At 35.1% G+C, this 14,604-nt stretch overlaps 1 protein-coding gene across 1 annotated transcript; it reads right to left on the minus strand.

The window, feature by feature from the left end:
- Positions 1 to 609: 609 nt before the first annotated feature.
- LOC135594680 (ubiquitin carboxyl-terminal hydrolase 4) lies at positions 610 to 13,752 on the minus strand. Its single transcript, XM_065085106.1, has 6 exons — positions 13,295 to 13,752; positions 6,700 to 6,816; positions 3,259 to 3,357; positions 1,996 to 2,184; positions 1,708 to 1,889; positions 610 to 1,313 (listed from the first exon to the last, which is right to left on the minus strand). Exons 1-6 carry the CDS (start codon positions 13,409 to 13,411, stop codon positions 914 to 916), a joined length of 1,104 nt encoding a protein of 367 aa, XP_064941178.1. The 5' UTR covers positions 13,412 to 13,752; the 3' UTR covers positions 610 to 913.
- Positions 13,753 to 14,604: the final 852 nt, after the last annotated feature.

The following is a 14,604-nucleotide window of genomic DNA, read 5'->3' on the forward strand; positions in this document are numbered from 1 at the left end:
GATATTATTTTTATCCTATTTTATGTGATTAAAATTTTTCTATTTGTTTAAGATTTTTTATTTATTCATTAATTTTGATATTTTAGATTTTAACTACATAAAATTTTAAATTATTTATATGTTTCAAAATATTTTTAGTTGACATAACAGTTCAACCAATTATGGAAGGCTTAGCTGAATCACTTGTGAGTAATATCAATAACTATATTTGCTCATCCACCTCAAACAACACAAACATCTCCACAAACCAGTAAACCGACAGTTTGTTTGATAGGATGGCATAAATAACATTTCTGTCTCGAAACATTGTGATACAAATCTTGAAATGAATTTATACGAAAGTAACATCACAAGAACACAGCCTATACAAGATTAATGGTGAAGCTCACCGTTACACTACGGTACATGTACCACAAATAGTAGAAGATTAAAATTAACTAGTTATTTTGACTCAAAAACACCCTTAATTCGCATGCGAAGGGAAAAGAGTCAAAGGAGACGAAACACAGACTCCTAATAATAGCAAATTATCATCAGTCATGCTTCCAGTTTGACTGCTGCTTCATGTTCAGATGGCAGAACTCCTTTTTGTCTACACACAAATGTATGTAGTGGAAGAATCGCACTCTGTATTCATAGACGTCCAAAAAGCCAAAAACACAACAAGTACAGGAAAAAGTTGTACCTTAAGCTCCTGCCACCCACGTACATTTCTATTTTATTCTTAGAACAAACGGACAGTGCTTTTCCACCATCCACTGTACATTGCATCCACCCAAACCATCACATCCTCTCACTAGCTCGCTCACCTCACAAAATCCCAAGAGCTTCCGATTGTGTTACATGGAGTAAAAATTGGAAAGAGCTAATACAGGTAGAAAGGCCAGAAGGAAATGTAAGCAAAGGGTTTTTTTTAGCTCTTTCCACCAAGTCTCTCGTAGAACAAGATGTACCCATGATCTGTGTTGCCTGAAAACTCCTGAGAGGAACCAAAGAATGTCTGCACAGTTGATTCATCGATCATCTCCACATTTTCATCATCAAATAACAACCAGTGGTTGTGGCTTTTGACAAGGCTAACATAGTGACCATGGTTGGGACCGCTCCCCACGTGGACCACAACTGCAAAGAGAGAGTACTCGGAGTCCGCATCTTCGACCGTGTTAGTAAGTTTCAGCTCCATGGGAAACACCACACGGTACGATAATTTCTTGTACCGACCAAGCTGCTCGATGTATTTGAACCTTTTGAGGTGGATCACAAGAATATGTGGTGGCTTCTTGATCTTCATTCTCTTCTGTGCTTCCTGCAAACTGCACAGTGAAACAGAACTCCATGCTTCAGAAACAGTTAGTTAGCAATGGATGATCCAACACAAAAGTGGCAAGAAAGATTTTTCAAGGGAAACACAATATGCTAACGCTTTATTCAACACTTTATATAATTGAATCACCTTCCCATGACCATAGCACTTACTATTAATCTAGACCTATATCGTTCTCCAAGTTGTTGAACAAGCATTTAGATAATTGCACTCGTGAAGTAAAGTTCAAGCATTCTAGTTAAAAGCTAAAACTTTCAGAAACGATGCAACTAGAAGCATGTGAGTCTGAATGCACATGGTTATATGAATCTCACAAACAACGACAAAAAAGATTTTACTAGGCAACAAGATTATGAACCACAACAAAGAAACCAGTGAAGCACCTGCAGCACTTATCACAGAAGAACTTGTCCTCAGCATTTAAGGTCTCTGTTGAACTGAAGTTTTTGAGGCAGCTTGTTATAGAACTGTTCTGCTCAATATCAAGGCTCAAGTCAAGAAATGTTTCATCCCTTGCAGTAACAGTTTCACAACGTAAGCATCTTGTTTCATTGGTCAGTATGCCCTGTCGCAAGAAATGTAAGCGTTGGTATCAAGAAGCATCACTTATTTCGTGCTATACATGTCATATTGAACAGAAGATGCACAACAAATTAGGGTACTCGATTCACCTGAAAGTTCTTGTGAACCCATGTAACAAGTGGCTCCTTTTGCACACCATTAGCCACAGGATGGCTTGGTCCATTGGCAATCTTTTTAGATGGTGACAAGGTTTCTGGGGAACTTTTTGCAGCATCAGACTCTTTTTCCAGAATATCAACAAGCTCATTCAGCAAGAAATTCAAAAACTCATGAGCATCCTAGAGAATCCAAAGAAAACAAACAAGATTAGCTAGCAAAATCACAAAATTAGAAGATGTAGAAATAAGAGCTACATGGATGATGAGATACAACTTCAACAAAGTATTTTACCTACAAATGCCTTTCAGCTGATAAAATTTTTCATCCACAGACTGAAAGAAATCCCACAGACAAAAGTAACAGAAAAAAGAGGTCTGTCTCAACAAACTGATTAAACAACAGAAACATTTTGCAAAATAACTAGGCTAAAGGATGTATAATCAAATTGCTGCGGTTCATGACTATTTGTAAGCCTGATTGGAGAAATTTGATGAGAAGAAAAACAAATGGACAATGATCAAAAAATCTGCTTGACAACTGCAGTTTACTTTAAATTTTGAAATTCATTTCAAATGAAATTGTTTTGACAAAGTAGATGATAGACCAGAGCAAAACATTCAATTTCGGTACTGGACCTGTGCCGGTCCATGGCCAGACTGATATGGGTCCAATCCATTCCTGCGTACCATATGGCGAAATATGTAGGAACATACCATCGTACAGAGAAGGGGGAGGAGGAAGAGAGGAGGCAGCAGAGAATGGTGCGGTAGAGACGAGGGGACAAGACGGAGAAAGAGAGGAGATGGCAGTGGCAATGGAAAGGAGGGGAAGCAACAGAGATGAAGCTGTGGTGGTGTAAGAGGATGAGGAGAGGATAGTACTGATCGGCAGATGCAAGTGACGTCATTAGCATGTGGAGGTGGACGTGGGCGGCAGCAGATGCAGGCTACAATGGACACGGAGCGAATAATGCCAGACGAATGGGATTAGGTATTAGGGTTTTTAGTTTATATTTGGGCCTGGACTGGGGAATATGCCCTGTATCGCATATGGCCTGCTCGAAATTACTGTCCGCATGCCGGTTCACACTCGGAGCAGTCATTACTGGTTGGTGCACATCGAACTGGGTGAAATTGGTCTCGAGTGAAAAATGTTCATGCTGAGGTAGTTGATTGGATGTATAGACCTAATGCAACTATGATGTCCACATATTGCCTCTATTATTAACAAATTTATCAAGTTAACTTAATTACCTGGTGCATATAACTACGGAAATACTCATTCTGTTTCTTCACTCTCTGCACAAAGCGTTTTGGAGCAATAACACCAGTTTTTTTCTTTTGGGAGCTAATCTGCACAAAATACCAACCAAGACATAAGTACAACCAATATCATATGCAAGACTTGCACTAATACATACATGATAAATTATAGCAATAAGACTCTCACAGTGACCAAAATTAGGCTATTCAATAATGAGGCAGATATTATTTGTTTGGCAACAAACATATCATCACGATCTACATGCAAATTTCATTTGGCAAGGAAATGGTCAAGTGGCATAGGAACCATTTGAACTTCAGAACAAGTTGTGAAGCTGAAACCTCCATATACTAGTATCTGATCCAACACATTCCAAGATCAGGCAAAAAGGTTTTCCTTAGGATCCAAAAGAGCACTTCATAAGACCATCTTTTTCAGTCAACCTTTATGATCAAACACCTGCAAAAATTTTCCTATACTTGAAAGCAGTTTATGATACTTAACATGGCAACAACTCTGTCCATTTAACCAAATTTCTATCTCAAACATGCTTTGGATTTACCCTCAATGTTCATAAAATGGCCATCAAGAAGAAAATTTCCAATTGGCAGGTTGAGAACAATGGCAACAAAATCTATGGGAATAATCTAGAAGAGTGAAATTCTTTCAAAATTACAGAAGAATAAAGAATCATACTGTTCAAACTTAATTCTATGTCTTATCTATGTTCTCATGGCAGATTTCGTATCTACTGGGTCAATGCTCCAACTAAAACATACGTTTCAACACTCTTTAATAAACATTAAAAAGCTCCAGTATATATGCTGAACTCATTGATCGCATATGCTTTCAGGTTTATTCGACTACTTGATAAATATCAGAGGCAAAAGACCTAATAGATATTAAAATTTGATACCTCATAAGTTCATAAAGTTATTTTGAACACCTTTAGTAAGGTACATTACTCTAACTTCATATGGAACTTCATTGAAACCAAAGTTATTATATGAAGTGAAGATAGACAGTATAGTCAACCAGAGTAAAGACAAAAGCCTACAATAGCAAATAGTAAATGATTTATCTATAAAATCCTATGTCTGCAGAGAAATGGGAGAACTCGCACATTTTGTAGTATAGTATGATAAAATGAATTTCAATAACTACAAGTAGATCAGCATAGTTGTGCTATTCAACTAAAATATTAGCCTTCATAAAACTAATAGTAACAAAAGGATGATCCAATCAAGGTTTGTTAAACTCGTGATTTGGGCAATAGCATGGAGCGACCTTACAGCCCAGATCTTACTTCTCACACCATCTTGTGGTATAGTATGATAAAATAATTTTAAATAATTTAATCCCTTTTATTGTTTCATTCTTTCCTCTTTTTCTAATTCTCTTCTCTAATTCTCTTCTTCATAATCCTGTAGTGCATGTTTATCTTGTGCTCTTATTGTAGCCATTGTAAAAGTTTATCTTTCCCTTGTTGCATGAGATGACCAATGTAAAAGTTTATTGTAGTGTCCGTTTGAATACATATGCAGTCATTCTAGTATCTCAACTCATACATGATTCATTGTGACTCCTTATGAAGAAAAAAAAGGATATTAAATCTATCTAAATGTCTCTTTGTGAATTACATACTGTGTAAACAACTGAACTGCATCCTTTATTATTTATTTATTTTTTAATTAATAATATCTTTCAATTACTTTCAATTGTTTTGTCAAAATGTCTAAGAGAAAAAATATTAAAAATCGATCAGATATTGGATAGGAGTATGATATAAAATTTAAAAACAATCTGAGGAAAATAAAATGCAAGTTTTGACGAATGATGGTATCCATAGTTTTAAAAATAATCCAGCATGTAAAGCATATAAGAGTATCCAATGATGTCAGAAAACAAATAATACGACTGTTGGAAAACTTATGACACAAAAAAGAAAAATTCATGAAATTGAGGAGGATGAAGGATAAGATAAAATTATTTCAAAACGAAAAGAAAAGAATATTATGGACAAAAAAATGGCTAGTTCTCATCTGAACAACACTCAAACAAATATTATTCAATTGTTCAAGAGATATTTGATAGATGAGACATGTCACCATAACCTTCGCTAGTTCTCATCTGAATTATTTTCAAATGGTATACTATATTCCTATCCCATATCTGATTGATTTTTATTTGTATATTTTCTCTTAAAACCAAACATTTTGACAAAGCAATCAAAGATAAGGGACATCCAACTTAAGATTTTTTTGATATAAGAGATCTAATAATTAATAATTAATTGTAAAGTAAGCAGTTTTCATTCAAACAATATGCAGTTCAGAAAAATATTTTTAAGAAGATATAATTTTGTTTATAAAAATACACTTGGATTGCTAACAATGAATCATGAGCTGAGGTACAAGAAAGACCACAAGATAAGTACATGAAAGAGCACTACAGTAGACTTTTAAATTGATCATCTCACGCAACAAAGGAAAAGATAAACATGCCACTAGAGCACTATATTAAACTTTACGTTGGCTATCTCATGAAACAAAGGGAAGAACAAAATAGTAGAAGGGAAAAGAGGAGACATGGGAGGAAGGCGAACGATTATACATGAGAGGAGATGGGAGGAGAAGGGAGGAGAAGAAAGGAGAGAAGGGAAGAAAGGGAAGGAGAGCGGAGGGAGAGGAGAGATGAAAACAATACCTATGGACTGTGGGAGAGGAAGTGATGGACAGCGGCACCTCAAACAGCCAACAAGGTTGGCAGCAGCACGAGACCCTCTTGTGGCTAACAGCAACAACGACCAATTAGGGTCTTGTCTCATCACTCATATGTCACCCACAGCCTCGCACATCACCTCATCTTTGAGCATTTGTTTTTTACTTTTATATAAAGCCCATCGAGTTGAATCGATAAACTCAATTCAACTCATCCAAGTTGATCGATCTTTCCAAGTCAACTCGTGAGTTGGGCTGATTCCAACACTCTAAAATTTCAGCAACTGGCCAGACTCGACATGCCTGACATGGGCTGCTGTAAGATCAAACGATCTTGTGGCCCAGATCAAGATCACAAGGTTCACAACCTTGCCAGGTCACTTAAATATCATAGGAACAACCTTATCTTGGAACCTAGATTTGCCTCCATAAAACTAATGGTTGTGTTGAAAAAGAATGGAAGTATGACATGATTAATTTTAATATCAAGAAAAAGCAGATTTTACAAGTTATAAGTTCAATGTTTAAACATCTAATGGATATTACTTTACACATATAACACACATATTATGCTAGGAAAAGCAAAAACTTATTAACAAATTTAGTAAAAAAAATTGAAGACAAGAATATTGTTAGCCTGTGAAACTCTCATCAAAGGAGACTGTAATTTTGGCATGATATTCACGGCTTGTTGATAAAAAGATTGTTTACCTGAGTAAATAGGTCTGCCAAACATGTTAGAAGGTTTTCTTCAACATCGCCCAGATTCTTGTTATTTGCATAATAGTCCAGTAACTGCTCCCGGAAAGGAATACAAAAATATAGAGCCTGCATATGGGATAATTAAGAAGAAAAAATAAATTATAGTTAAAACAAAAAGAACAAAAATAATACATATTTAATTTAGGCACTGCATAAGACAAAACATACATTTTCATCCAACAAAGTTCATTTCAGTAAAACTCATGCCCAAATTCTTCAAACCAAATGTAAAGCATGATGTGATGATGGTAAAAATAGCTATGCTAGAAGTGAACTTTGACAAAATTTAGAAGGAAATGTTGAAGGGAGAAAATTCTTTACCAAATAAAACATTTATCTTTTAAAGTAACATATCAATCTCTTATCTTTTAAAGTAACATATCAATCTTCTTTTATGTTAAGCTGAAATGACCACTTTGTATTAATGTCATCTATGAACATCCAAAAAGTCAAAATAATTGAAAAATTTTTGCTTTTTACGTAGCCCAATGGTAGCAAAAGATCGACATAGCCGACCCCAAATATATTGGTGGTGGTGTACAAATTGTTAGTGCATCTAAAACTAGAAATGAAGGAGAAAACTTTCACCATAGTCATCCAGGAATCCTGAGTTATTTTGCTATCAATCAATTAATTTATTAAGAAGAGTAAAGATGAAACTTTAGAGTCTATGTTCTCGAGATAAAATATATTCACTAGCTATGAAACAGGATGTCAAAAAAAGTTCGTAAAACAGAGATGAGAATGCTAACAAGTGTATCAAATTTTACTGAAAATAAATAGAATAACTGCATTTGCAAAATAATTTAGGTATAGTACTAATAAAGCATAATATACTACAAAACCATCAAAGGAGCCAATACTAATAAAAAACATCTTGATATACCTCCAGCAAGGAAAGGTGAGCAACATAAAATAATGCTCTAAGAAAGGAAAAGAAAGACCAATTAATGAAAAACAATAAGAATAACTATTATAATCCTAAGTTCAACATCTAAGTACAACTAAAGAGGATCCATATATCTTATCCTGGATGTTTTGAGCTATGGATTTTTTATGATAATATACCATTGTGTCCCAAGCTTTATCACCATTTTTACTAATATAAGGTAAATATCAAAGTGCATTTTTGCAGCTGACCACAGATAACCTTTACTAGCTCTCTCAAGTCTCATCCTTATCTAAATAATCACTTTGGCACCAAAACTTAAAAGGTGAGGTCCTTTGGACCTTACACTAAGCCAATCTCAGTCTGATTGTGAAATGTGATACCACTAGATTCCACTAAATCTTTCTTTCCTGAAATAAATGTCACATCTCAGATTTAAAAAAAATAAATCATCATTTCATTATTCATAATTTATAGAAAACTCTTTTTTTATCTTTGAATTCAAATCCCTATCTTTCCAATACTAAATATTTTTTTATTGAAAAAAGAACTGCATCTTCTTAGTAGGGTCATAAGTGACAAAAAAGTCTCCTTCACCCAAGGATCAGATCTATTACAAAATAATAGATTATTCTAAAAACAAATATTGGATAAAAATACATCAGCAACCACACATACTAGTAAAAACTCCAAAAAATCATAAAAATAATCTTCAATACTCGTGAAACATCTAATTCAATCAACTAATAAGCTCAAACCAATAAAGGATGAGGAAATTGGATTGTATCGCATAGTGCTAGCCTAGATCGAACCAACCCACCTAAGCATTAGACGGGTCACGTGCGTCGCACATGCCTATTCCAAGTAATAGGTTGGGTTGAGGTACAACAAGTTAGATAGAGGGGCGACAACGTATCTATCGTCGGTCGCATAGCTAAGCAGGCCTAACTTCTAAACTTCACTCACGGGTTAGGCTGAGCCTTGCCGCTAAATCGGGCCACGCTTGGCTCGTGGGTTGGGTTATACCTAACCACATGGATTGGGTTATAATACTTGACCACATGGACTGAGCCATGCTTAGCCACATGAGCTTAGTCATGCTTGACCATATGGGTTGCGCCATACCTAACTACATAAGCTGGGTCATGTCTAGTCATATGGGTTGAATTATACCTGACCACATAGGCTGGGTGATGTCAAGCCACATGGTTTAGATCGTACGTGGCCACAAGAGTTGGGTCGTGTCCACTCACATGGGCAAGATCATACCTGGTCACATGAGCTAAGACATGTTGGGCCACATGGGCTATGTCGTATTTGGCCATATGGGCTGATCTTGACCAATCAACTTAACTCAGGTTAGATCCCAATTTGACCTCTTTTATTAAATTATATTTAATATTCTTAGAAGTACTTTAAAATATTATAAAATAAGAATTAACCTCATATCTATTCTTTTTCATGAAATAACTAATTTAAATTCATGATTCCAAATTTAAAACTAATTAAATCATAGAAATTTATACATAATTCCTTGAAACATAAATATGTCTAATTAAATGAATTAGAACTATTATCAATATTAAATTAACTACTTATCATAAATATGTCTAACCATTATCAAGTCAAGTGTTGTAGCTATTCTCATGCAGGACCATTGTATTTTACTTTTCCCTTGAATAATGTTTATTATTTTAGGGTGTCATGAGTTGCAAAATGGCAATATCTTTGATGATTACACATTATCTATCAAGATTGCCAAGTAAAGAAAAAAAGAAGTCAGACAAAAAAGGAAGGATATAAATCTTAGACTTGATGAACGATAAGATCTTAGAAAACCTACAAAAAAGTTATTATAGTGAAGAACCAATAAAGCAAAGAGACTACCAAAAAAAATATTTTATTAAAAAAGATTATTTGTCAAAACAAATATGGAAAACTATGTTCTTGGGAGAAGAAAGATAAAATGATTAATATATCATGATTTGTGGGATGTAACTCCTTTTATTGTGTTCTTTCTTAATTTTGTAATTATTTTTTTATATACTTCAAAACTAAGAAAAGGGGAAAATGAATTGTGCTTCGAAACATCGATTTGTGAATGAAAGAATAGCTTTCTTTTCCCCCACCCTATATTTATGTATAGGTCACAATCTTTCCATCATCCATGTCTAAGATGAGTGGAGATATTAGACATTCATCCTAAAGAGTTGATCCTTTAGTCAAAGTGAGTATGGTAATTATTTTTTTCTTTTCTATTATCTCTTTTATTTTTCATCATTATCTTTCATGATTATAATGTTTTGCTTCTTCTCTCTTTCTCTTCCTTTATTCTCAAATAGAAAATCTCTGCTCCTTATGAACTTGTCCAATATCATATTCCTTTCATCTGATGTCTATGCATTTGCACTCAAGGTTTTTCATCCTTTGATAAAGTCAATTCTGAGTTGATGATCAGACAACAAAACCTACACCTTGGTTTCTGTGAAATCACAAGAAGGGCACAAAACAAAAAAGAAACAACAACAAATGTCACAATACAGATTTATGGTCCTATCAGATTCCTATGGACTGCTATAATAAGAAAAAAAATTGAACCCCTAACCATTTTTGTTGGAGACCATCTCAATCTCTATCTTACTAGTATAGATGTTCTTTTTAGAGAGTGTCAATTAAATTATGGATGATCTCCTAACAAACATGAAAAAATAATTTCTTATACCATTCAAGAATAAGATCATGTAATAAAGAATGGGTTGAAGACAGTATGAGAGCACTACTATCCTTATGAACAAAATGGCAGTGACACTAACAAGCAAACCATAATTGATAAGGAACTACTTATACTTATTATAATGGTCTATTGCATTTGAAATATTGTCCAAATACTATAGTTAATTGAACAATAGCACATTAATGATCAAGATTTGTATCCCAAAGATCCCAATGTTTCAGCCAATGGTCAGGCAGCTCTTCAAATATACTGAACACTAAAGAAGTATCGTCAGTGTTTAGAAAGCCTAGTTATTACTATCAGTGACAATTGAAGGGCTTCATTATACACACACCAAAAGGAAAGACAAAAATAAAGATTAAATAATCTAGTTTGTCTATAGTAAATGCAAAGATAAAGCAGAACTATAATGGAAAAAAGAGACATTAATTAGATTGAGACGTGTTCAGCTGACACATAGTATGGACTATGGAGAAAAAAAGGCCATCTATGATAATTGTCATGTAAATTAAGTCAAAAAGCATCACGAGATGCACATGTAGAAGAAAAGATTGATGAAACTGATGACATTGAGCATGATGATAATTCTGATGGCAATGGATGATGAAGTTCTGTTAGATAATTAAACTAGTATATAACGACTTTTTCCTTCTTCATCCTACCTCTCTCCCCCCCCAACCCCTTCCTTTTCCTTTTCTTTGGCTTCCTTCGTCCTCTTTTCTTTCTTCTCCTTCCTCTTTTTCCTCTTCCTTCTTCCTTCTTCCTTTTATCCTCTCCCTCCCCTAATGGTTCATGGTACATTCCAGTGTACCAACACATGGTATGCAGGAACAAACCTGACCTGTACTAGTCCAGTCACGGACTACTGGCACAGGTCCGATAACCAAAACTGCAAACCTTGCATATTCCCGAACATATTGCAAATCATACATCCCAACTATTTGGATCAATCATGGAGAAAAAAGGGTCAAACATATGGATCTTTCCACCATGTAACTTTGCTGAGGCCCTAAGGTTAATATCACTAGCCAATTTAAAAGCCATTAAATTCTCTCTTATTGTTCTAACGAAGTCTTACAAGCTCCTCTCTCTCTACTCTGCACCAGTCATCATTAATCCAAATTATCTCACTTCTAAGGTCCGTCAATGGACGTCTCCAAACAAACCTTAGACAAATTTTACTCATTTTATCATCAATCTAAATACTCTTAATTGTTCACAAAAATGCAAATTTTGTAGTTTATCTTTATGGTAACCACCACACGACGAAGTGGACACCTCATCTAAATAGGATTAACTTTTAGGTATGTTGTTTTCTTACTGCCCAAAATTTTGAACTCAAATAAACAGGGCTGGCAAATACTATTTATTTCTTAAGGACACCATCATTCAATTCATTCCTTTCACACAGGTTTTGACAATACATGTTTTATATGCAGAACGACCCAGTGAAATAAATTGAATATTTGAGGAGTTCAGCATCATTATATGAGCATTAAGCCATCAAGGAAAGGAATATCAGCATAACTTTTATAGAAGGCTATGATATAGACACCAAAGGAGCATGGTTGCAATCCAATGTTTCAACAAGCATAAATCAACATTGTACATCCAAGATCATTGGTATATTCTTATCTCTTACCAAAAAACACAAAAGACTCCTAGTTTAAAAACAACTCCTGCATCCATGTCAGATGAACTTCTTTAAGGGGAAAAAAAATTGCAAAACTATAAACCCATACTACAGATGAGTACATTTGAACTTAAGCTGCAATTTATAATAAAAAAATATTAGAAGCCAAATACATTCAAAAGAACAAGGATAAGAAAATAACTGTCTAAAAGATGAAGATGTTGCACTAGGTCAACTATAGATCTCAAAAACAGATCATGATTAAGGTTGTTATGAAGATCTGAAAATAAAGTGCAGAGTCGAAAGTGAACATCCTTTACAAGCTCATTTCTTAGCAAAATTTCATAGGCTTACCACCACAAAGGTACAATGTATAACCCCATCATAAAGCCAAAATTCCATTTTACCATCATAATCTCTCACTTCCAAGAAAATTTGGAACTTCTGATTAACTAGCTAGAAAATGAGCATCATAAGACATTAGAAGAAATTAAGTACAATATACTCCAGAATTTATTACAATATTCTTCCTAGACAATTAAAGAGATCTATGTACTTCAACTAAATATTTGTTATGTTACCCACATTTTCTATATATCATATTCATCAGACTAATGAACTTTAACCAGGTGTAAGATAAACAGTTTAATCAGGTCCCGGTTATATCCAATGATTTATCAAGAGGAATGATGATGACTTTCTGGTATTTTCCTGCATATCAACAGGTTTGCACTGTCGGAGGACAAATGACAAACAAACACTGACACATTTTTTTCTCTGTTAAAAGAACTGTTCAATATTTAAAAACCAAAAACGATACTTCTGCACTAAGTTTCTTTCTTGTTTATCAAGACATTCCCACCTTTTTCTCAAAAAACATACAAAATGGTAAATTAAATGAGACTGAGACTAATAGATTTAGAAACACAAAAGTGTCTTAAAAATAACCAACATATTTAAGTCGCTTACTTCAGACCAAAACTATGTTCTTAAACATTATACGGTGTAAGAAACGAGCTAGAAAAGAGGAAATACAGATCATCTTTTTTTCAACCGAGAGTACTCATATAACAATATGGAAGCACCCTATATCAGTGTTGACAAATGAAAACATCTTCCATATCAGACAAGAACATTGAATTAATAATCATAACTATAAGATCCGGTAAGAAGAAAAGAAACAAACCTTCCTTTAAAGAATTCATCTCTAATTCGACAGAACTACAAGTTACCCAGATTCAGATCGAGCTCTTGGTTCAATAAACAAAGAAGACGTAGAGGCAATAACCTGCAAGACGCTGTTGCAGTAGCAGGTGTTGCCGAAGTTCTCAAGGCCGAAGTAGCGCTCGCCTTCAGGGAACTGGTCGCCGAGGGCCTTCTCAAGCTTGGAGCCGGCGGCCCCCATGACTGTCCACTTGTCCCACCAGCCGCCGGCGACCCCGGTGAGGTACCGGAACCCTAGACCAAGACCGGAACGCGACCTCTCCGGCCCCCTCTCGGCCGCCGTTCCGCTCGCCTCCGTTGACGAAGGGGTCTCCACGGTGAGAGATCACGAGTAGGCTCGAGCTTCTAGGGTTTGAGGCACGGTCTCTGATGACGAGGGCGAAGCGAATTCTGGCGGCTCCCGTTCGTTCGGCGTACGGGCGAGAGAGTGTCGGAGAAGAAATGATCGAGGGTGGAATAGCGAAAGAAAGAAGTTAAAACAGTGATCGATCGATCGATCGATCTGAAGGTTTTCTTTATTTTCGTTTTCCTTTTTCTTTTTGATGTTGTTTCGTCGTCTTATTGTTGTTCGAGAGGAAGACTCTCCCTGTCTTATCGTCGTTGACGTGGCTACCGGCTTTCTCATTGGATTCCTCTGGCAGAACCCATACATGTGACCCTATTAGCGATAAGGTGTGCCGTGGGGTACGTAGGAAACCGGATGTTTGCATTTATTTGCGCACTCCACACGTGCATACCGTTTACTTCATATATTCCCGTCAAAACATGCGAGAAAGCACGGCTGGATTTCTATTGTCCGTGTGTAAGACGAAACTAATGAACTATTATGCGGTTAGACATGCTATTAAACATGAGTCGATTTATCATAAAATCCAATGTAATTTTCCTGACATTATAATCAAATACAATCTGAATTATCTTAGTGTTCTTCTCGTATATCATTTCAGAAAACATGGGATCAAAGCTTCCCAGTTATCATTTTCCACTATTTACGAGTCACGCATCAAACCAGATATAAATAATCCTTCTATTTTATTGGTATACTGCCAACAAGTGTTTATTATTTATAATTTTAATAGATATTTAAAAGATTATTATTTTATACCTATCCTGATTTAATTAGATTTTTAAGTGAAAGAAATTTATGTCATAACTCCTTATCCAAATGGGAAACAAAATAATAGGGCAGAAATTTGAGTTACAACTTGTGCTATCTCAAATTGGAGCAATAACAGAATTGAGTTTATAACATAAAAAAGATTGACTAATGTACTTAGGATCATTGACCAAATTAATAGTCTTATCATGATACTAGAGATTGGATGTGTAATGGCACTGTTGAAATTTGAAGTGGGAGATGAACATAAGACAAGA

Source organism: Musa acuminata, chromosome BXJ1-10 (genome assembly GCF_036884655.1).
Source record: "Musa acuminata AAA Group cultivar baxijiao chromosome BXJ1-10, Cavendish_Baxijiao_AAA, whole genome shotgun sequence".
NCBI classification, from domain to species: Eukaryota; Viridiplantae; Streptophyta; class Magnoliopsida; order Zingiberales; family Musaceae; genus Musa; species Musa acuminata.

Bases quoted from the DNA above. Each gene is read 5' to 3' on its own strand.
- LOC135594680 (XM_065085106.1), bottom strand. From the start codon at position 13,411: ATGGGGGCCGCCGGCTCCAAGCTTGAGAAGGCCCTCGGCGACCAGTTC. The intron at 3,358-6,699 runs GTAAACAATCTT...TATTTTGTGCAG, and splicing joins TGGCAGACCTATTTACTCAG to ATTAGCTCCCAAAAGAAAAA. The intron at 2,185-3,258 runs GTAATTAAGTTA...TGGATTCTCTAG, and splicing joins TCCGTAGTTATATGCACCAG to GATGCTCATGAGTTTTTGAA.